Source organism: Leopardus geoffroyi, chromosome D3 (assembly GCF_018350155.1).
Source record: "Leopardus geoffroyi isolate Oge1 chromosome D3, O.geoffroyi_Oge1_pat1.0, whole genome shotgun sequence".
Taxonomy (NCBI): Eukaryota; Metazoa; Chordata; class Mammalia; order Carnivora; family Felidae; genus Leopardus; species Leopardus geoffroyi.
In genome coordinates, this window is record NC_059339.1 from 72,213,760 (window position 1) to 72,238,479 (window position 24,720).

Genomic DNA, 24,720 nt, shown 5'->3' on the forward strand with positions numbered 1-24,720 from the left:
GTTCCTGTCATTTCGTTAATGTTATCTATTTATATTTTACTTAAATCTTCAAGCTAATAAGGAGATGCAGTGAAAAAAAAAATCTAGTTGATCTGGCAGCCACATTTATAGGATTTCAGTTAACAGAATGGGGAATGATAAGGAAATAAGCCTATCGGTGTTTGATGCTTAATACAAATTAAATATTTTTGTGTTTTTGTGATACATCTTATCTTTCATGTGCCTCATAGCGAGTGGAGGTCAGACAGTTAATAAGCTCAGAGGAAAACTAATGTCTGTAAATATATAGTAAAATCCTGAGAGAAAAAAAAAACTCTTTGATATCTAGACGGAACATGGCTTTATAGAAAAATTAACCCAATGATATAATTGTTACCAAGGCTATTGCAGTAACATCACGAAATAGTAGTAGTAGTCGTTAGTAGTAATACTAGTAGTAGAAATAGTAATTAGTAATTTAGAAACCAAAGTTTTAAAACTATTCTTTTGATTTATATTATTTTCAGAAATCACTTCCTTTTCCTGGATTGTACTATGATAATTTTTTAAAAAGAGATTCTTACAAAAACAAACAAAAAAAATAATAAGACTATGTTATAGGGTGGCAAATGCACCTCTTCTTCTCCATGACAGCAGATAAAGAAGCCGTAACCATGGCAACAGTAATGGGCCAGGGAGATTAGGTCCAGACTGGAGATTAGGCCTCCAAGAGCAAAGAAAAAAAGTCCTGATTGGTTCCTTATTGAGACCTTATGTGAAGATGAGTGACTGTTGAGAGAAAGCCTGGAGGATTAGTACGAACAAAATTAATTCCCTGTATAAAGAAAGAAGCCATCTCTTTGTTAAAAAATGTGTCCGTTCCTTTTCAGACGAGGACTATTTAAACTGAGGTAAAAGAGTCCGCGATTCATTCTATTCTGAGCTTTATCTGTGTCATCTGCATCTAGACTAGCTCTGTGAGAAGGGACTCCTGGAGGCCTGAGGAGAACAGCATCTGTGTGCAGGCTCTCATTGCTCTGCTTCTAGGCAGCCCCTGAATGGGTGGGGAAGTCAACTCATTTCGGATGTGATACCATCTCTACGTGAGGTGCTTTTGAGGAAAAAGGAACTGAAAATGTGTCCCCTTTTCTCTTCCAAGTCATTTGTCTAACTTCTTGAGAGTTCTCAAAAGGTTTTTGCAAGTCACCATTGATCACATTTGCTTTTTAGAAAATCTTTTGTAAAAAAAAAATCGTGTAAGGATCCCATTTACTTTAAACTGGTAAGATGTATAGGTATTACATTTGGAGAAAATGAGCTATGATTTCACAAGGATGCATGGGTTACTTAAGGTTTTTTAAAATGATAAATTTATAGACCTGAGAATGTTTGGTCAGATGGTATGAATATTTTTCATTTTAAAGGATTTTGCCAAGTGAACTGCTAAAAAGACTGTACTCTTACAAACTTCAACTGACAGTGTAAGAGAGTGTCACATCCTGGCCAACTGTAGATACTAACATTCTTTAAAGTCTTGCTACTGTGACAGATTTTTTTAAATGCACTTTATCCTGACAGACTTTTTTAGATTTTATTTTAATGCACATTTCTTTTACTGTCAGGTTGAACCCTACTTTAAAATAAGTTTCTGTATTATTTTATTGATCTTTGGACATTCCTGTTATATAATAGATATTAACTATCATCTGTTAGATATTTTGCAAATACTTCGGATCAGTCTTTCCAGAGGAGTGACAGGGGATAGCAGGAGTTAGGTGGACGAGATGGGTCTGGTAGAGTGGGAGCTACTGTGTGGAGGCTTTGGGGAATCACCCGTGTATCCTCATGGAGAGAGCCTGCTTAGTGCAAGCAGCAAAAAGCCAGGGAGCCTTCAGATCCTCTTGTTGTTTATAGATGTGACGACTGGGCGTTCACGTTGTCATGTGACATGTGTTTCCCTCAAACTTTGTTATGACCTCGGCACATTACCCAAATGAGGTGTGGGGCGGGGGGGGGGGGGGGGAGCCAGGGAACCTCCATGTGAACTGCATGAGGAATGCCTTCATCTATTGTTCACTACTGTCCCCTCTGGGCCTAGAAGGGCTGGCATTGGATAAGCACTCTGTGAATACTTTTTGGATGAGTAGAGCTAACGGATGCTGCTTACTGTGGAAACCTTGCAAGCCTTTCCCCAAAATGGTATTTTTCTGGCAATAGGAACACACTAAGCTATTGTGCAGGAAAGCTAATGCCCTTGGAATCACCCTCAATCAGTGGTGGGAGAGTGGTAGATAAATATCTCAGCTTGTTTGCCTCAGAACAGATAACTTTGAGGCCTATGCCACACTGGCCCCCAGAGTCCCTAGTGGAGTTGCCGTTCAGTTTCCTAGTATGCTGACTGCCAGATAATTCACTTTTTCTAGCCTTCACTCCCTGCTGTCTCACTTCCCAACTTTCCCGTGGTTCCTTGGATCAGCTTCCAAATAAACGATTTGTTTTAAATCCTTTTCTTAGGACCCCTTTGTGGAGGAAGCCAAACTAAGAAAAGTGATAAACAGGAGCCAGGCCAGTAGGCTGATTTTGAAGTTTGGCGATTCCCTGAGGTAAAGAGTAGACACAGAGGATAAATTAATAGTAGATGGATATGACCAGATGTGTCTTTTTACAAGCTTATTCAGGAGGCTGTCCAGATAATACATTTGAGAGAGATGAGAGCAAGGAGAGCAGAGATGCTTGAAGACAGCTGTGGCAGTTCTGACAAGACAAAATGACGGTGGGGCTCTAAGTGTGTAAGTGGAGCTAACACAGAGTAGATTTACCTGATGTCCAACAGGGGGGATCCTAGAAGGAATGAGTGAGAGAGAGTCAAGGGTGGGGATACCTGTTAGGTTTCTGGGCTGTACAGTTGAGAGAACAGTGTAGACACAACTGAGTTGAGTGGCCCAATGGGGAGAAGCAGGCTGAGTGGGCAGTGAAGGTGGTGGGGAGGATAAATTCACTTCAGTGTGCGAGTTTGAGATGTCCGTGTTGTGGGGAAGTGTAGGTTTTTATCAGGAAGCTTCATATCACCCACATTTTTGAGACAGATGCTACATGTCCAGGCATTAATCTTCTCCCTCCCCTTACCATTCTGCCACAAAAGATTGACTAACTTGCTACCAGTCTACCATTTGTTTCAAATACTATGTTGACCAAAAAAGTAAGGGGGACTGTCACCTATAAAGAAGTGCTAAGTATCTACGGGGCCAGGAATAACTTTGAAAGCTTTCTGCAGCTCTTGAAAACTTCTTCTTCTATATAACTGGTATGCATTGTCAATTGATAATATTTCTGGAACCACTGGGAATGAAGATAGGCTCCCTCACCCAAGTAGATTTTCCAGCTAATAGGGGTGTAGTGCACAGCAGGAATAGTGATTCAGGAATAGTGATTCAGCCAGCCCTTGGAGAAAGTGAATGCAAGGATGGAGACCAGCTTTGAAAAGAACTGAAGAAAGCAGCCCACACAATCCAGTTTGAAGATTAAATGTAGGCAAATGTGTCATTGTGTTTTAGGGATAGACATCACCTGTCAGAGTGAAACACGTTTCCTCCCCTTGGAGACTTGAAAAAAATAAGAGAATGAATTATGAATTCATACACATACAAACACACATCTGATAGAAAATTTCTTTACAGATTGTAAATGCCCCAAATATTTAAAAAATGAGTTCTCCAATTGTGGATGATTTATTCCTGTGAATAACAATTTGCCAAATTTTGCTATACATGCAGTGGTATCCTACAAGCATTGGACAATTGTATGTCTTTATGTCTGGTAGAATTTTTTTTCCTGTAATTTCCTTTCTAGCAGGTAGTCTATGAGAACTCTTTCTACTTTTTGTTAGCTTCCATGACTTTGATTTGCTATTCCTTCAAACTGTATCTGAAACAGGGTGAACAGGCTCTGAGTGAAATGAGGTTTTTGTAATAACTGCTTGGTTACCTGAGGCATTTGTCTATGGCTATGTTCCTCTGCATCATGCCTGAACAGAACACTTGCTAATGGTCCTGGATCCCATGAGTAATGGAAACTGGACAAATATTCAGTAGAATCATATATGTTATTAATTACCCACCCTTTCATAAGCTCCAAGAAATTCTAATAGAGCTTTGATTCCATTTACTGTTTGTTTGCTTTCCTTGGTTTTCTTCCTTCCTTTATAATCTATGAATGGATCATTCTATGTTTGCTAACGGGTCTGCTCTGCCTTCCTGCATATCTCCCACCCATGGCACCAACATCTCTGACCACCTCCTCTCCTTCCTTCCTAGCTATCCCAAGCTCCAGTGTCCTCCCTTCTGCTCCCAGAGATGTGGTCCCCGTGTTGGTTTCCAGTCGGTTTGTCCGTCTCAGCTGGCGCCCACCTGCAGAAGCAAAAGGGAACATTCAAACCTTCACGGTCTTTTTCTCCAGAGAAGGTGACAACAGGTAGGTCATACCAGTATCAATCTGCCACCTCTTTAGATGCATACTGTGACATAAAGGCACCTGCAGGGGATCTTGAGAAGGGACTTCGGATACCATGTGGTATCTCAGCTCTGCCCATCACTCATTAGTAAGTGGAGATGATATATCTCCATTGCGCGTGCGCGCGCGCGCGCGCGTGTGTGTGTGTGTGTGTGTGTGTGTGTGTGTGTGTTCTAATGGGATTATTTATAGAATCAAATGAAATCATTTATCAGAAACTTCCTTGAAAAAAGACAAGCAAATGAATTTGTGATAATTAGGTTTTTTATGTCCTTGGTTTTCAAAGTAATAAACAGAGAACAGAATTTTGCTGTATATTGATAGAACAGGGTATGAGAGAACCACAGTGGCCAGGTTGTAATCCCAATTCTGTCATTGACATCACGTGATCTCAAGAAAACCACATAACTTCTTTGAGCCTGACTTTACTGTGTAATAAAGAGTAAATAATAATACTTTAGCTTACAAAGTTTTTGTTAGGATTATATATATGTGATGTCATACAAGAGTGTCTAGTATTTGGTAGAAATGTTGTTCCTCGTTTCACTTGTCACTTGTAGGCAAATGTGATCTGTATATGTCTAGTTTTAAGATTACCATTCTTGATTTTTCTCAACATTTTCTCCTTGAAATATTTCATGATTTTAAGATTTTGAAGTTTTATTTGTAAGCCTAATGTAGATATTCGATAAATTCCAATCACTTCTATAGGAGTAAACTGTGTAATATCTCTCTATATTTCTTTAAATTATTAAACTTACTTAGTTTGTATTCCATGTTTGATTATTCTAATATCTGCAGTCCTTGTGAGTCTAATTCAGTTCTTTGTTTCTGCTTATTCTTCCTCATAGTAGCTTGTTTCTTTTCATGTATAGGTGACTCTTGATTGTTAACTCTAATCCTTAGAAATTTTTCTGAGGGAATTTTTGAGACCAAGTATTAAAGAACAATCTTATGGGAGGATGTGCTTTACCAAAATGAAAGCATGATAAACCAGAATTTTGTTAAAGTTTACTTGCTCCATATGGGTCTCATGCTGATATTTTATTGCTTATGAGAAAGTCCATTAAATAGGATAACATTTGTTTTTCTGCTATTTTTAACACATCAGCTCACATGAGTAAATGCAGACTTGTGATAAGGAATTCTCAGATTTTTTTGTGGTTGTTCTGTTTCAACTAAGCTAAGGCTGAGATTGTACATTCGCCAGTTCTCTCAGGAGGCTAATTTCCTTTTCTACTTCACCCTCTGAGATTTGCTCTTTCAGGATCTTTGCTGTATGTGAGGCTCTCTAATCAAACCATATACCCTACTTTATCTGCAAGCTTCATTTCCTATTCTCTTCTCCTATTGGTTACTAAAACTCCTAGCTCTAGACTTCTATTGATAGGCACATACCATCAGGCAAATACCAGCTCCATAAGTCTGCTTACTCACTATGATAATTCTCTTATTTCGCTGCCTGTATATTACGGATAAAAAAAAAACACACTTTTTTTAAATAAAAAAAAGACTTTGAATAATTTACCCAACATTTTAAGTGTGCCATAACAGAAAGGTTTTTCACATAATACTTAGTTTGCCATACTGTTTTAAATGGCACTTTGTAATATTTACTTGAATGCCTATATAATTGGTATCATTATTATATATTATTAATTATTGACATTTGAGCAAGTGCATTTGAATATAAGCATGTTCGGTCTTTGGGGAATTTTATTTAAGATTAAAGCATAAAGCCACCCATAAACATTTCACTTAGAAGGAATCAGACACTAGAAAGTAATATTACATTGTATTTCTAACTGAGATTGAAATAAAACCTTTTTTAAAAAAGGAATCAGAAAAGCAAGGAAGCTTTTGGAATAGACCTTTCCATTCTATTCTTTGGGCATTTTTTACCTTCTCTCTACTTCATCAACTATTGGGTTTTCTGGATTGCCAATTAAAGGCAGTCGAAGAGATCAGCATGTTAAAACTCAATTTGTTTCAGAGAAACATTGTGTTGCCAAATCCCAAGATTCTGTACAGAAGAGCATCTATTGACAAATGCACTCTGCAGATCTGCTGTGCCTCTCACATAAGTGTGGAACATCATCATTATGTCCTTAAACAGATGAGGATTTGGGTAGGGCAACTACGATCTATATAAATGTCTATCTGTTGATTTGGCTAAGTCCTGAGTTCCAAGTCTTCCCTTCCACATTAAACTTCCTCTTATATATAACCAGTCTAATCTGGACACTAAACGGGAGACAGGGGTTTCTGGAATGTGGCAGCTTCTTCTTTCATCCTTGAATGAGAACTACGTTCACTTTCTGTAAAGTTTACCAGCCAAGGGAATTGTAACCTGTGTGATACTTCTACATAGATGGAATATTTTGGGGGTGGTGGCAGCATGGGGGAACTAGAGAGGGAGAGTGAAAAAGAAAGGAACAGAGAGAAGTAGAATGAAAGATAGGCAGAAATGACAAGTGCCCTAGAGGGATCCTCTTGTTCGCAGGGCTGAGCTCACAGTAATCCTGTCTTTCACCATATTCACTCATTCATTCATTCGTTTTTTTAAATGTTTTTTTTTTTAATTTATTTTTGAGAGAGAGAGACAGAGAGTGCAAGCAGGTGAGGGACAGAGAGACGGAGACACAGAATCCAAAGCAGGCTCCAGGTTCTGAGCTAGCAGCACAGAGCCCAACGCAGGGCTCAAACTCACAAACTGAGATCATGACTGGAGCTGAAGTTGGACGTTCAACCGACTGACCCACCCAGGTGCCCCACCATTCATTCTTCTGTAAAGGAATAAACTAGAGGGCAGAAGCCAGGATTTAAGTGTGAGGCTTAGTCTGGTCTCTCAAATGTGTGAGTGCTTTGAACTCAAGATTCAAAAGGGACAATATAGCTTGGTTTAGCCAGAGTGGTATTTAGTATAGCATGATAATCAGAAAGAACAGTACAACTTCTCTCATGCTGTGTCTCAAAATGCTCTCTTTTCTAGTCCACAGCAATGAAGTATATCATGTTAAAGTTTCTATTTTCTCTTATAATTTGACCTGACTTTAAAATGAAAGAAATATATGTACTACACATATAGCCTATGTTTCCTAAGATTACTTATTACCACGAAGAAGTAGGCATTTGTTTTAGTCTTATCTCCAGCTCTTTAACTCTGTGGATTTATGATGAGTCTTTGGATCTCAGTGTGCACAGCTGCCCAAATCCACAGGTAATAATTCTTGCCCAGTTGTCTATATGTTGCCACATGGATTTCCTGGAGTCACCTTAAATTTACCCTTCCCCAAACTATACTCATTGTCTCCTCCTTAAGTATATTTTCCTCTCTTTTATTCGTTTATGTTAGTACCTTCCATCCTGTTGGCTAAGCAAAAAACCCATGTCATATTTTACTCCTCCCGGCCTCTCAGCTCTGCCATTAGTCATCCTGTGTTGTCACGTCTACCTTGGCCACATCTCAGCCATGCCCCCTGTATTATCTCCATCACCACTGATCTGATCTCTGACAATAGCTTCTTGCCTTCTAATCCATCCTCCTCATTGTCTCTAGTTACTTGTCTGAAATACAGTTTGGATCACTTCCTCTACTATGAAAGAAATGTGAATGTTCTTAAATTTAAATATTACAAAATTTCTAGATAAAGACATGCACATAGTAATTTACCAAGTCCTTTGAATGGAAGTCTATATCCAATCTATATATAGGTACAGTGTAGTTCCTATAACCTATAAAGGTTATGAATATGTCGCTTAAATCTATGGATACCTGGGTGGCTCAGTCAGTTAAGTGTCCAATTTCAGCTCAGGTCATGATCTTGCAGCTCATGGGTTCGAGCCCCACATCAAGCTCTGTGCTGACAGCTTGGAGCCTGGAGCCTGCTTCAGGTTCTGTGCCTCCCTCTTTTTCTGTCCCTACCCTGCTCGTATGCTCTCTCTCTCTCTCAAAAATAAATAAACATTTATATATATCACTTAAACTAAATGGCTAGATTTAAAAATGGTACTATTGTTTACCAGATGTGTGACTTTTGAACATTTAATTATGTTAAAGACAGGAATAACATCTCTCTGCTATGCTGGCCAAAAGGAAGATAAATTATACCTCTCAGAATTTCTATGAGAATTAATTGAAGAAATTTAAGCAAAGCATCCAGGGAAGTCACTGTACCTAGGCAGAATAGGGGGACCCAGAATAGTGTGAGCTCAGAGAAAATACGGAAAAGAGGCCAAAAATGAAGCTCAAACGGTGATAATAATAATAATGATAGCAACAACAACAACAATAATAAATTGCTATTTTGTATAAACCGTTTCATAGCTGCTCACTGTTTCCTACTTATAGACCATTTAGTTATTTCCCTTTCTATTGAAATATTTCTTATCTTTCAAGCCCATGGATCAGTCCTCCATACACCTTGGCTAGTCATTGCCCTTGTTAACACCAATCCCTGCAACCTCTTCATGATCTCAAGTTCACACATCTTTCTCTGATCTCACTCTCTAGACTCTTATTTTCCTGTCTTCCATTTAGGACCTGGTTACAACAAACCTTTGATTACACAAGGAACTACAATTTGTTGATTCTGCAGTGTTTTCTTGGTCCCTCATCCTTTATGTTTCCCTTCACTTATTAAACAGCTAAAACCCCTGCCTTATTATTATAAACACTGATACACCCCAAAGTTTTGCTTGCTGTTTTTTAATTTCATATTAATTTCTTGGCAAAAGCCAACTCAAGTAAATGTTATTTTCTACCTACTCTCTACTTGTCTCTTGTGGCTGAATGTAACTAGAAGAAAATGTATAATTATGCTGACTAGTTTTTAAATTCAAAACTACTCATATTAAGTTGCCCCTTAATGCTGCTAGAGATTATATTACATATATCAGGCAGTCTTTCTCACAACATGCTCCTACTTATATTTCACACCTTTTCTTTTCTTCTCAAATCTCCAACATTTTTACTCTTTCCCTTACTCTTAGTTGACCTTGCTTCTAATTTCCTAGAAATAGTAGCAATCAGAAGGAGAGTTGTACAAGCTTCCATGTCTGAGTTACATACCCAAGTTTGTCTTTAAGCATATAATTTATCTCCTCAAATTTCTATTAAAAACACTGGCCATGCTCTGGATTCCATCCTTTCTTAAAACAAAACCACAAAGCTTAAGCTATTCTTCCTCTCCCCCCATTATCAGTTTGTCCCTCTCTGGTGGATCATGTCCATCATCATACATGCATGCAGTTGTATTTTCCATCTCAACAAATTTTCCCTCAATTCTATTTTTCCCTCCTCTACCACTCTGTTCTTTATTCCCTTTAATAGCAACATTCCTTGATTTGTCTAACATCATTCCACTACCTTCTTTCATATTCCAATCATGGTTCTGTCCTTAGCATTTCACTGCAACTGCTCTTTTCTAGATTCACCAATGACCTCCATGTTGCTAAACTCAATAGTTAATTCCCAGTTCTGACATTACTTGGTCAGTAAGCAAATTTTGTCATATTTGATCACTACCCCTTTAGTGACATTTATTGTCCCCTTGGGTTCTATTACACACACTTTCCTGATTCTACTCTAATCTAAGTAATCTAAGATTTACCTCAAATCTCCCTGACTGTGAATATTGGATTACTCCAGATCCTAGGCTTTGAAGATCTCTTTTTTCCCCATTTGTGACTTTATATTTTGTCAGTATGCCGATATCTTCCAAATTTGTATCTTTGGTGTTAAAATTTTACCTGTAGTCCTGAATCATACGTCCAGATTCCTTCTTTTGATTTCTCTTGATTTCTTATGAGCATCTACAACTTATCAACAAAACCAAATACCTGGTTTCCTTCAACCCCCCTCCAAAGACTTTATTGTTTCAGAGTTTCTCCATCTCAGTGAAATCTACATATTTCTCATAACTCAAGCAAAAAACCTTGGAGTAATTGTTAATTCTTTTCTTTTTCTTATATTCTATAACCAAAAACAACTTCAAGTCTTTGCAGCACTGTCAAAATACATCCTGAATCCATGAAACAATATAATACTTGGTATTTGCTACAAAATAATAATAAAGACTGGCTATGATTTTCAGTTTTGAGCTGAGTTATGGCAATAAAGTGGTTCATCATAATATTCTGTCTAGTTTTGTGTTACTTAAAATTTTTCATAGTAAAAAATTAAAGTCAAACAAATAAATAAAAATAAAATATATGCTGAATCTTACCACTTCTTTCTCTCTTTTATTACCATCAAGCCTCATCTAAACTATTGCAATAACCTTTCAAAGCTGTTCTCATCCCCAACAGTTGGAGTAAATCTTTTTTTTTTTTCAACGTTTATTTATTTTTGGGACAGAGAGAGACAGAGCATGAACGGGGGAGGGGCAGAGAGAGAGGGAGACACAGAATCGGAAACAGGCTCCAGGCTCTGAGCCATCAGCCCAGAGCCCGACGCGGGGCTCGAACTCACAGACCGTGAGATCATGACCTGGCTGAAGTCAGACGCTTAACCGACTGCGCCACCCAGGCGCCCCAGAGTAAATCTTTGAAAACATACCTTAGATCCTGTTATTTTTATGCTTCAAAACCCTCCAGTAACTCTCTATCTCATTCATAGAATGAGCAGAAATCCTTCCTGATCTGGGCCATTGTCACCTTCCTGGTCTCATCACTTATTCTTGCTATTTACCTTTTTGTTCACTTCTCTCCAGTCTCACTGACTTCCTTGTAGTTCCTAAATATACCAAGAATCCTCCTCCCTCAAGATTTTGTTCAGCTTGCCTAGAATGCTCCTCCCTTTGACATCCATGTGGATCATCTGTAACTTCCACTTAGTCTTTGGTGAAGTGGCACCTTCTCCTGGATGCCTTACCTGACCCCTATCATTCCCTATGCCCTTTTTAATTCATATATATTTTCTTAATCCACAGCTTTATCACCTCCTACTTATTTTTTCATGTTTCCCCTTTCTTAACTCCAGAATATAAGCTTCCTGTGGGCAGGGATGTTCTTACCTCCTTTATTCACTGAGCTATTCTTAGTACCTAGGTCAATGTGTAACCCATAATAAACACTCACAAAATATTTGTTGAATTGAAACCCTAACTGAAATGTCAGCTACTATGTGAAACTCTCCACAGTTCTCAGGCTCAGAAGTCATTAATTTCTCCTTAATCCTCCCCTCATACTTTGATTACTATTATATTATTCCTACCTTTTGTCCAGTTTTGTGTTTGAGTACCTGCCTGTTCCCCCTCTGATGACTAAAACTAGATCTTATTTATAATTCCATCCCCAGTGTCTAGTATCATGACTTCTGTAGACACTTACTGATTGGGACTAATACAATAAAGGTGGCAGAGTGTGAGCGGGGGAAGGGCAGAGAGAGAGGGAGACACAGTATCTGAAGCAGGCTCCAGGCTCCGAGCTGTCGGCACAGAGCCCAACGTGGGACTCGAACTCACGAACCATGAGATCATAACCTGAGCCGAAGTTAGACGCTTAACCGACTGAGCCACCCAGGCGCCCCTAAAACAAGTTATTTTACTGAGGAAGATGAATAAGCTGATGCAGTTCAATAAAAACCTTTTTTTTAATTCAGAGAAAATAAAAGTTGATTTTGAAATTTGATTCCAATATCACTGTTCATTTTCTCGCTCTCAACTAGAGTGAATATATGCCATATGTCTCTGAATGGTTAGCCGTAGTGCTTGTCTGCTCATATAGGTTTATTTAGCTTCTTAACACAATAGCTTTTTAAAAGGTGGTGGATTTAACATTTGCCTCAGACTAGCAATGAGTTTGTCAGGCAAATTACTCTAGCTCAGATTATCATTAATCTGTCTGACTGGTTAATGGTGTCAATAACGCAAGTACCATAGTTAACATTTTTTTTTATTCAGCCCCTTGGGTGCTTTCATTTCATAAGTGAGAGCAGCATAAATTCCAGAACCTGAAAGCCAGGATTCACAGAGATTCAATTGTTTCACAGATATCCAGCTATCCCCTCCTTGTACCTAAAAATTGTTAGAATTGAAAGTGATTGTTGAAATCATAGTACAACTTCTTGCTACTTAGACATTTAGAAACTGATAGAGGAGGGGTAAGTCACATGCCTAAGGCCACAAAGTAAGCATCCATGATGAGAGCGAGCATTATTGAGTATTCAATAATACTTACTGTGGCAGATGCCAGGCTAAGCATCTTACATAAATTAATTTATTTCATCCTCACAACAAAACATTATCCACATGAGTCTTAAAGGAGACCACTTACATTTCTGGTATACAGATAGTAAGTTGTAGAACCAGGATGTAATGCCGACCTGATTCCAAAACAGGTGTTCTGTGAATCATTACACCAACTTGCTCCTAACATAGTTGCTGGATTAACCTGTAAAAGAATCTGGCTTTCTTGATATTTTCAGAATTATGACAAGAATTTACCCTATAGGCTTCTTCCCAATCGTTTTATGACTTAATGGCTAAGTTGATTTCCATCATTTATTTACCAGTTATAAATGCAGTAGCAAACTTTTTATGCATGTATAGAACATTATACTTCCCATTCACTAATCTAAAATTACTTATGGAGTGTGACAACAGTGTAGCCAAAAGGTTAAAGTAATGTGGCTGTGGAATTCAACTGCATGGATTTTAGTCCTGGCTCAGACTTTTACTGGCATTGTGGCCCTGGGATAATTACTGGTGCTTTAGATTGCTCACATGGGATAATAATAGTAACTGACATGTAAGGTTATGACGACTTTAAAAACTGCTAGTACCTAAAACATTTGCTGATTGCCTGGTGTCCAAAAGCACTCAATTCTTGTTAGCCAGTTCTCTGTGCAAATTATTGCGTGCGTTAGAAATAAAAATCAGTGTGGGGTGCCTGGGTGACTCCATTGGCTAAGCCTCTGACTTTGGCTCAGGTCATGATCTCACTGTCCGTGGGTTAGAGCCCTGCATCGGGCTCTGTGCTGACAGCTCAGAGCCTGGAGCCTGCTTCAGATTCTATGTCTCCATCTATTTCTGTCCCTCCCTGCTCGCTCGCTCTCTCTCTCTCTCTCTCCCTGAAAAATAAATAAACATTGAAAAAAAGAAATAAAATCAATGAAATATAAGTGTTCCCCAATTTATATTTAAAGGGGACCTTATCGCTTTACACACGTTTGCCCATTTGATCCTCAGATAAGGCAGGTATGATAATTTCCATTTTATAGATCTCCATGCCTTGCTCTGTTCAGAAAATCTAAAAAACATTGCCTAAGAAGCCACACAACTAGTAAATATTAGAAGAAAGATTTAAATGCAAGGTTTCTAGTCCAGCGATCTTGTTACTGTACCATACAAAATAAAAGATATTTCCTAAAAGAGGCACACGGGAAGCACTGCGGGAGTTCAGATGAGAGAATTAAAACATTTTCATGAGCATCATTCAATTTAATCCTCACAATAACCCTGTGAGGTAGGCAGATAAGGGACCAGGGACCAGCATCTTATTTTGCAAATGAAGTAGGGAAGACTCCAAGACAGCCCCTGACTTGCTCAAGGTCACACACCCATTCTGTGGCAGAACAAAGGCTGGACTGGGTCTTCCAACTTGCAGACCTGTATGGTTTACATTGCTTTATGCTGCCTCAGAAAACCTCTGCTCACCGCTCAGGATTAGAGGCCACCTTTTCATGATTGACACAGAGGATTCATTTTAGAATTCATCGCGCATTACATTCTCACCATGGCGTTTATGTATTCTTTTCCTGCTCCCCAGTGCTGACGACTGTGCAGCTGATGAAACTGCTTATGAAGGGAGGGTGCTGTGAAGGAAAGACAGCAAGACTCAGATTCCAAAGCTCCGTGTTCTGGTCCTGGCCTAAAGGCTGGCAAAGTTAGTCCCCCTTTCACTCTGCTTCTCTGTAAAACGTAAAACCCTGCCCTTTCTATGTCAAAATGTTCTGAGATCATTGAATAAGAGAATGGTGATTTAATTCCTCCAATGGACTTAGGGTATACTGAAAAATAAAACAGGCTCTGTATAAATGTCATATACAAATGAATGACCCTTTATTCACTTGTGAGTTGCCTGTGTGTCCAGCTCCGTGTTGGGAAGAATAGAGAAGCCAACAGTCTTTTTGGAGGCAGGTTAGCAACGTTGAGAGGATTGTTCCATTGAAGCATATATAACTGCACACTGAATTAAGAGCCTGAAGGAAAGGAATGTGCTTTATGAGAGATGGAAAGCGCATGGTGTCTATGCCATGGTCAGATCTGTATTTTGAAAATATGGCCATTGCTGCAGAGTGGAAGTTAGACCAATGTGGTCAGCCGAGTGGATGTCAGAAAGCCACTGAGGCTATAGCTGAAGTCCAGGCAATAAATGATGGTAGATCAAACTGAGGCTGGATCACTAGAGATGGAACAGTAGAAACATGTCATTCTAGAGATATTTAGGAAGTGAAATTGATAGGAGCAGGTGACAGATTGACATTCATGGTGAGACAACAGATGTGTTCAAGGACAGTTCCTAGTTTTCTGGCTTATTTAAATGGAAGGATGGGAGGGTAACTCGCTGACATTAGGATGCCGGAAAAGACCCAGATTTGAAAACGCAGATGATAAATTCAGCTTCAGACGTGTTGGTTTTTACGTACATTCAAGTGGGTATGTCAAGTAGAGCCTTCAGAAGAAGGAAACTGGCTGGAGCTCAGAGAAGAAGTTTGGGCCAGAAACATGTATCTGTGTCAGGAATTTGTCAGCATATGGATGAAGACTGAAGCTAGAAAAGGAGAAATGGGTCATCCCTCCACCCCAAAGAGAAATAAAACCAAGAAGAGGTCTCAGAACTGAGTCATATTTATTAAGGGGCAGAGGCTGAAACTAAACAAAATAAACAACTTGAAACAAAAAGCTTTTTTTTTCCCATGAAAAGATAGTTGTTTTTTTTTTTTTATGTTTTGTTGCAGCAGCTATTTGTTATGTAACTAGTGTCTTGGCACGTAGTAGACACTGAAACAGAGATATATTAAAGTCAACTTTTCACAAGTCTGTTCCTTGCACTATGCTGTTTAAAAATTCAACCAGAAACAGAATTCATAGCCAAAGTTTAGTCAAAACTCCCTCTGACCCAATAGATGATCTCCATTTTCCATTATGCTTTATCTGGTGGTAAGTCATCTCTGAAACTGCTTTTGCTTCAAGATAGCACTTGATTCCAAACTCTCCGTTTCTGGAATCATAAGGAGTATAGCATTGGGTAACTGCTGCTGCTATTGCTCTGAGCCCTATTCTAGTAAACACCATATTTCAGTTTTGAAATCTTCTCATCATTGTACCATTCTTGTCCTCACTAAAGAAATGAACGTGAAAATGGAATGGATAAAAAGGGGTTGCTAAAAATCTTTCCATTAGAAATAGCATAGTTCCTTCCCTATAAATCACCATTAGTGTAACTCATCCCCTTGAAGCAACTAATTAGGTGTCTGATACCTCAAGACAGCATTGTTTGCTCACCTCACACCTGTAACTAAATGTTAACACCCTGGTGCACTTGGGCAAGACAATATATGTTTACTTAATATGTACACTAAGGACATGTTATAAATGATCCAGTAAGAAACAGTGTTATGCTTAAATTGCACTTACTTCTGAAATGTAAATGCGGAAGTGCTGAATGCAATGAAAACACACACACACACACACACACAATTTTCTATTCCCATCAAAGAATATTAGATTAGAAAGTCCCTTTGAGTAGATCCCACCCTGTTTTCAAATAATGAAAACAAGAACTAGGAAGGTGAGGTAGCATGCCAAAGGCCACACAACTAAGTTGAGGTGGAAAAATGGAATTGAATCCAGCTCTCTAAACATTCTGGAGATCACACTGTGTGGGAATGTTATGCAGTTATTCTATTAATTTTTACATTTATTTATGCATTCATTTAAAAATTTGTCAGCCCCAGCAGCATAGCTAGTTTTTAGTGGGTATATATGCTGAGTGCCAACAAAATGTGAATGGAATGTGGCTTGTCTTCTAAAGTAATTCACAATTGAGTTGAAGACAGGCATGTCTATTAATACCATGTGATATGTGCTACAATAGATCTATAAACCAAGAGCAGCAAAAGCATGAAAGGGAGAGATTTAATGCTTCTGGAATCAGAGGACATGATGGTAGGAAATGTCCAGCAAGTGATTTCCTTTGAATTGGATTTGAAGAATGAACAAGCTTTTACCAAAGTGAGAAGGAACTATGAGTCAGGAGAATATAACTCCAGAATAAATAAAACTAAACTAAACTAAACTAAAGTAAAAACTAATGAAAGGCAGAATGGCAATAGCCGGGGAAGCAGAGAAGGCTATGGTGTTGTAGAGCCTGGTCACTCATTGTAGGTAAGTGTGAAAAGGTTTGGGCCACATCTTGAAGGTCTTTGGATCTTGCCACAAGGAGTTGAGATGTATTAACCATAAAATGGCAGCCAGCACAATGTTTGGAGCATGGAGTTGAGAGATTACATTTGTTAGAAGAGTATCTCTTATCAATGGAAAGAAGGAATGGGGAAAACTAATGACAAAAAAAAAAAAAAAAAAAAGGAAAAGCTATTACACTGTAATACATCGTAAGTACAAACCAGAGAAGGAATTGGTTTCGGGCTCAGGAGAATACAACCTAACCAGAGTTATGTCTTTAAAAAAATTTTTTTAATGTTTATTATTTATTTTTGAGAGAGACAGAGACAGAGCACAAGCGGGAGAGGCACGGAAAGAGAGGGAGACAGAGAATCCGAAGCACGGTCTGGGCTCTGAGCTGTCAGTACAGAGCTCAACGTGGGGCTCAATCTTATGAACTGTGACATCATGACCTGAGGCAAAGTCAGATGCTTAGCTGTCTGAGCCACCCAGGTGCTCCCAGAGTTAGGTCTTAATGCAATTTGTGCAACTACCATCTTGGACTTCATGGCTCACAATGTGTCAGCACCCAAGACTTAGCCATCTGATTTCTGAAAAGCAGCAGCATTGTCGTTATTAGGTCAAAGTGTGTGCTTTTAGAACATAGCAGTTATTTCCTAAGAAACCTCCACCAGGTAACCCAAAGCACCTAAAAGTAGAATTTACAAGAAAGAAATGTCTCCTATTTGTGAACTCTTCTTGGCCTCCATATAAAAGAGGAGGGCAAGTTGCCTATAGTTGTTTCAGCCAGCATGAGGAGACAGACGTTTTATATTTATATTTGGCATGATTTTTCACTGAATGAATTTATAGTGAATGAATTCTAGAAGGCACAAGTGACTTGTTCCCTTTACTTCAGCCAACTGATCTTGAACCTGCCTGAGCTCCACACTGCCAACTCAGAGTCAGGTGGAACGGAAGTGAAGGAATGAAACTTTGTCAATAATACAGCTGATGCCACAGCCATGATTCTGAGCTCTGTGGATTTGAAGGGCAGTTACGTCTTTAGAGTCATAGGAGAGAACTTCACCAAGAGACAGCTGGTCTGAGCCCCTGCTACTTTCCCGAAGATAGTTGGTGCAGTGCACCCCAAACACAATAGTTGGGTAAACTCCTAACATCTATTATTCTTTGTTCTTCAATACCTAGTTGGTTTATTTGCCCATTCACAGAGGAATGTGGACCAGAGTGATCAGAAAGAAAATTGTAATTGCCAACTGGTCCAACGTGGAGACTCTGGAGAGTGTAACTACTTCAGGTGGCTTGCATCGGCTTATTGTGAGACCAGAGACCAGTAATAAATGGCCCTTCCAAACTCAAGAGTTTTACTTACTTGTTGGGAATGATTTGTGGTGTTTTATTTTTCAACTATTAAAGCATGAAAGGAATGATCAAAAGTGCCTGAAAGTCTTTGGGGCTTACAACTGAACCAATCTGTGAGGGACAACAGGCAGGAAATACCAGGTTCCCAGAATACATTTGTCTGCCTTCAGCAGTTTGAAGTCCCTCCACTAGGGCCCAAGGAACCACCAGAGCAGCCTGGCAACACAGGCCAGACACCAGCAGTGTGGACGTCACATTTCACAGGGCTCTGTTGTGAATTCAGGGAACACCAATTCCTTCTCAGTGTGCTGTCCGTGAAGCCTACACCTTTTAAAGATAATACTATTTTTTTTAATGTTTGCTTCTTTTTGAGAGAAAGAGAGAGAGACAGAGTGTGAGTGGGGGAGGGGCAGAGAGAGAGGGAGACACAGAATCCGAAGCAGGCTCCGGGCTCTGAGCTGTCAACACAGAGCTCAATGCCGGGCTCAAACTCATGAACCGTGAGATTGTGACCTGAGCCACAGTCTGACACTTAACCGACTAGGCCACCCAGGCGCCCCCATAATACTATTTTCATTATCAGAATTTGTTCAGTACCCCTAGTTATGACCACCTTTAAAATTTAACTTATCTCAGAAAACAAAATTAACTTTACAGTAAATATTTTAAAAGTGGTGTTTTTTTTTTTTTGTTTTTGTTTTTGTTTTTGTTTTTTGAGGGAGGTGGTGGGGTGGGGGCAGGGGGAGCAAGCCCATACAGTCCAGTGAAACCCATTTATGTATTTTTTTTCTTTTGGATTGTACCTCTTATTAATTTCTCTCCTCAGATTCTAGTTCTGAATACTTTGTGGAAAAGTCCTCTTCTTGGACTCAAGAATCCTTATTTCCTATGAGATTATGGTGGCATTTTGTTATAATAATAAAAATAACAGCAGTTACTACCATGGATGTGAGACTTCATGTTGACGACCAGGCACATGCCTACTGCTTTATGTGGTTCCAGCATCTCATTCAATTCTCTAGAAACCCTATGAGGTAAACATTTTTACGGCACCAATTAGCACTTGAGGACTCAGGCTCAGCTAAACTGAGAGAGCCGAAAGAACAACCCCAGACTTAAGAATGATGAAGCCACTCCAGTCTAAAAAATATTTTCATTGTGACCTCACTTTGATTACATGAGCAGATTTCTGAAAAGTGGCACATAAATTGAAGTGTTTCAATTAAATCATTATTAAACCATTAAGCGTGTACTTTGAATGGGTGCCTGGGTGGCTCAGTCGGTTAAGCATCTGACTTCAATTCAGCTCAGGTCACGATTTCATACTTTGTGGGTTCGAGCCCCACGTCAAGCTCTGTGCTGACAGCTCAGAGGTTGCAGCCTGCTTCGGATTCTGTGTCTCCCTCTCTCTCTGGCCCTCCCGCTCATGCTCTGTCTCTCTCTGAAAAATGAATAAACATTAAAAAAGTTTGAAAAAGAGTGTACATTGAAGAAACTGGTGGTCAACCCAGGGCAGTGCTAGCATGTGGTTAGAGTAGGGGGGTAGAGTTGTGTTGAAGTTATTTGTGGAGAAAGCACCCTTTATTTGCTTAAATTGTATTTTTTCTCCAGATTGCTACCATAGAAATATTTTCTAAAGATGCTTTATTCACACTTTGTATAATATTGAGTATACTTAACGAGTATACTTTTCTTCATGACTGTTATTAATTTGGGATACTTTTTCAAGGCTGATACAGATTATGGGAGCCTAAAACTCTTCTCTTCATAATAAAAACCAGCATCCACTTTTATATGTGAGTGATGATCTTTGACATTCTTACGTGCCCAGATTTTCTTGCCTCTTTTTCCTTTGAAGAATGTCTGTTCAAGAGATTATGCCAGCATGTCCCGGAACACAGATCTTTCCGCTGAATTCTTTAGTAGTATTCTTTAGTAATAGTATTGATTATGAAAGCCATTTTTCCTTATAGATACCCAAGAAGTTTGGTATGCAAATCTGACATTCATGACAACTATGTTACTTGGATTCTAGGAAACATATCACAGCAGTTGACAGATTCATCTCACAGTGGTTTCTGAATGCCTAGCATCCCTTCTCCTTTATGGCCTTATATCTTCTACCCAAAGGGCCCATGATCCAAATAAGCCCCTCATTTCCTCACAGTTGTTAAATGATATCAATACTGGTTTAAAGGATGAATCCCCAGCTTTCATTTTTAACTTTGCTATCTACTAACTGTAAGCCCTTTGGAAATAAAAAAAAACAAAACACTATTTTTCCAAATTACACTTTTGCATCTGTATAATGATAAAATCATACTATCTATATAAAAGAGCTGCATGAAGCAATGTATCTAAAAGTTCTGCTAAAGAAAACTAAATAAGATGCAAAAATCCATATATCCACAAGGCATATGTTCTGATTGTAAGGGTTTTCTTTTATAAAGCAACTTGTTGGCCTACATAATCTTAGGTGGGTAGAAGAGAGTAGTGTGATATGTGGTATGCAGGAGAATTATCTGATGTCTTAGCCTTACCTACTTTCCATTACTATTGAAATCCACCCAGCTCCCTCCCCTCCTATAAGTCACACTTCAGCCTTGCAGCAACTTAACACAGCACTCCTAAAGGAATACCTAAACCTTAGGCTATATGTAGATTCATACAGGGTGTTTGTTTTTTATTGTGGTAAATATACATAATATAATATTTATAGGTTTTACCATTTTTAAGTATGGAGTTCTGTGGCATTAAGTACATTCATAATGTATTAGCATTATCACCACCCTCTATCTCCAGAGCTTTTTCATCTTCCTCAACTGAAACTCTCTACCCATTAAATAACTTCCTCTTCCTCTCTCCCCCTAGACCCTGGTAACCACTCTGGGTACATATTTTAATTATTAGCAGTAATGGATAAAATAACACTACCTTCTATAATGAACAAGCCCTAATATTTATAATGGTTCAAAACTGTTTGACTCTATAAAGTAGAAAAAGGATGTTCCTGATTGACAAGCAGTTCTCCCAGCTCTTCTCCAGAATTCTTGCAAATCTGGACTGCTCCATCATCCATATATGGCTCCCAAGGTTCCCATGCTTGACTACCCCAGGCCCACAGGTGAAGAAGAGAAAACAGAGGTGACCGTGTGTGCAGTTTTTCTAGGCCAGACCTAGAATCAGCACATGTTGTGTAACCTCAAACTCACTGGGTATGCTCGGTCACATGACCTTGTCTCGCTCCCACAGGGGCTGGGAAATACAGGCAAGCACATGAAGAAGAAATGAGTTTGAGGATGAACCAGCCAGTCTCTGCTATATCAGTCAAATTAAGATTGTATACATGCTCAAGAATCACCATTAATTCCCTTAGAACTTTGTGGGTTTTTTTTTTCTCTTTGGAGACCTAATTTGCCCTGACAGACATTTTAAATATTTCCCCAAACATAATAAAACCACATGGCAAAATTAAAATGCACATATAATTCCATTGAAATGCAAGAGACAGTATCTAGAAATAGAAGACTTAAGTATCAGTTGAGTAGGGACACCTGGGTGGGATGCTCAGTAGGTTGAGCATCAGACTCTTGGTTTTGGCTCAGGTCATGATCCCAGGGCTGTGGAATCGAGCCCTGCATTGGGCTCTGCACTGAGCATGGAGCCTGCTTAGGATTCTCTCCCTCTGCCCTTCTCCCCTACTTATGCACGTTCTCTCTCTCACTCTCTCTTTAAAAAAAAAAAAAAAGGAGGAGGAGGAGGAGGAAACTGTTGTCTAGTTTAGGAGTTTCTTCTTCACTTGTCAGTAAATTATAAGAGACCAACGAGGATACAAATGTCTACAATAATGTGTGTTCTTAAAGAATACTTTAGTAGTTATTGTTTCTTATATGTTAGCATCTATATTCATAGGGCTTGTGAATTATAAGGAGGAGGAGGAGGAGAAGGAGAAGGAGGAAACTGTTGTCCAGTTTAGAAGGAGTCCCTTCTTCACCTGTCAGTAAATTATAAGAGACCAATGAGGATACAAATGGTCTACAATAATGTGTGTTCTTAAAGAATACTTTAGTAGTTATTGTTTCTTATATGTTAGCATCTATATTCATAGGGCTTGTCCTCTCTTAATATGTACTACACCTTGCACCATGATCAGATTAATTCATTTGTCTGGAATCATTGAGGCAGTTTTTGATTGGGAAATGAATTGGACACACATAGACCTGGCTTGATGAACAAGGCAAGTAGACACGTTGCAATTTCTCCTCACGTAGAAAGGAATCTACCCTCCTTCACTAATTGCACTTAACGTAACCACAGGAACTCAAGCTCCATGCACATCAACACTTAGCATCTGCCTTTTCCTTTCATACAATGAGAGAAAATGCATAAATGCATTTGTTGGCAATACTGACAAAGACCGATTTGTGGAATAATTGAAACCTTGATTTCTGTCATTAGCCGGATGTTTACAAAATGCATCTTCCTGTCTACATTCCAGATGTTTCTTCTTATTTTAATAGCTCTTTGTCATGAGTTGTGAATTCTAAATTGTAAAATGTCAAGGGAAAAGACTTTAGTTTGCAAGTTTCATGGGAATGGCATAAACTTGAACTCCCCCAGAACCCTGTAATATTTATTTGTAGGCCCTTCCAATCTATTTCCCATAGTAAGCCAGAGGCCTTGATTTACAGCAGAGTCAACACTAAATGAGAAAGCAGACTTCGGTCCACCTCACTGCTTTGGCACATTAAGTAAACGTTTGGCTAAAAGTACTCATGTTAAAATAATCTTTCCCTGAAACTTTTATTTCCCAGGGAACGAGCATTGAATACATCCCAGCCTGGGTCCCTTCAGCTTACTGTGGGAAACCTGAAGCCAGAAGCCATGTATACCTTCCGAGTTGTGGCCTACAATGAGTGGGGACCAGGAGAGAGTTCTCAACCCATCAAAGTGGCCACTCAGCCAGAGTGTGAGTATGAAAATAGAAGGGCACATTTAGAAACTATTTCTTCTTGCTGGCAATATCCTTGAATCCTGTCATAGAAATTTCTTAAGGTAACAAGATGGAAGGAATATTTCTGAAGCAACACATTAAACTCAAGGATTTTTAAAGGTAAGATAACTTTTTAACAAAATGGCCTCCCCATTTAAGCCATAACGGCAAATTGACAACTGTAAAGGCCTAATCCATCCACGCAATCTACATGTTCACTTCCTAAGTAAGTAACTGACTAACTCTGCCAGCCAGGCCTTTATCGTCCATATTGGGTATCAGTCTCCTCCACTGATTTTTTATGGGGTTTTCCAAGTTTGTCTATCAAGAATGTAACATCAAAGGTGAAAGAACAACCACATAGGACTTCCAAATACAGGGACTTATCAAATAACTTAAACATGCACTGAATGCCCTTAAGGAGATTCCAAAAGCAAGCCACAGCTCAAGAAATAAAAAGAGATAATCACTATTGGGCAATCTCATGATCCTCTAACTAAAATCACTGTATTAAACCACATCTTCACAAAGTAAAACAGTTGAATGTTCTTTGACCATGTTATAATTCACGGATTTCTACTTTTAAAATGGAATAGCTCCAAAGCTATACAGTTGAAAGATGTCAATCTTATACAATTTTGTGGTTTTTTTTTTCTATTAAACTTCTAATGTTATTTGGAAAGATTGATTACTGATGAGCAGTTTGCCAGCTTTATCTTGTTAAAATTTTTAAAAATTATAATCAAAAGTCGAAATGAATGACTACTCGTAAAAAACTACATTATTTAGACACCTAGTTGTATCTACTTCTTTTTCTTTTCATTCATGATACTATTCCGTTTGGGTTCCTGTTCATTTTATTTTTAAAAAAACCTATGTTTCATTTTAGAATCGTCCTACATGCTTTTGGAAGATGGTGAAGTAGAAATTAGAAATCTTTTAATTGATAAATATGAGGAAATAATCTTTGCATGTCAATTTTTGGGTATTTTAAATTAACATGTTGATGAAGAGGGAGCAGTAACCCTCTGATATGTAGTCTAGTGCTGGTTTCATGCTCTATCCTTGGCAAAATCTACATTCTTCTTTTTTCTACTCAGACAAGGTCACAAAGACTAAATGTTAAGAAATTGGAATAAAAAATGTGTTAGTGGTTGGAGAGAGGGCTGAACTGTACAAATCTTAGAAATATTTGCCTCATAGAAATAAAATGCCAAACAGCATCTTTAAAGGCAGAGTATGTACAGGTATCAGATAATGTTTAGGAAATACAGGCTCCAACACAGGATCCAGAAGCTACAGCAGGGCACTAAGCCACATTCCATGCAGTATGTTAGGTGACATCACTGGTTGTTATGCCCATAAATGAAGCCAGTTCTATCTCTAAGTATCTGTTCTTGAGAATGTTTTTCGTGTTTGTATTTAAATCACTAAATAATGCCAACTTCCATTTCACAATGTCTATGT

The 24,720-nt window shown here is 38.7% G+C and overlaps 1 protein-coding gene and 1 non-coding gene across 5 annotated transcripts in view; both read left to right on the plus strand.

The window, feature by feature from the left end:
• The window catches only part of DCC (DCC netrin 1 receptor), a 1,140,843-nt gene that overhangs the window by 792,578 nt on the left and 323,545 nt on the right, over positions 1 to 24,720 (plus strand). For all 4 annotated transcript variants that reach the window (XM_045458871.1, XM_045458872.1, XM_045458870.1 and 1 more), the window contains exons 8-9: positions 4,293 to 4,449; positions 23,075 to 23,229. In XM_045458871.1, coding sequence (XP_045314827.1) covers positions 4,293 to 4,449; positions 23,075 to 23,229 — 312 coding nt within the window. The remainder of the gene's footprint in view (positions 1 to 4,292; positions 4,450 to 23,074; positions 23,230 to 24,720) is intronic.
• Positions 1,875 to 1,978, plus strand: LOC123588642. The gene has a single exon (XR_006707956.1). It is a non-coding gene; the product is annotated as a small nucleolar RNA U13 (small nucleolar RNA).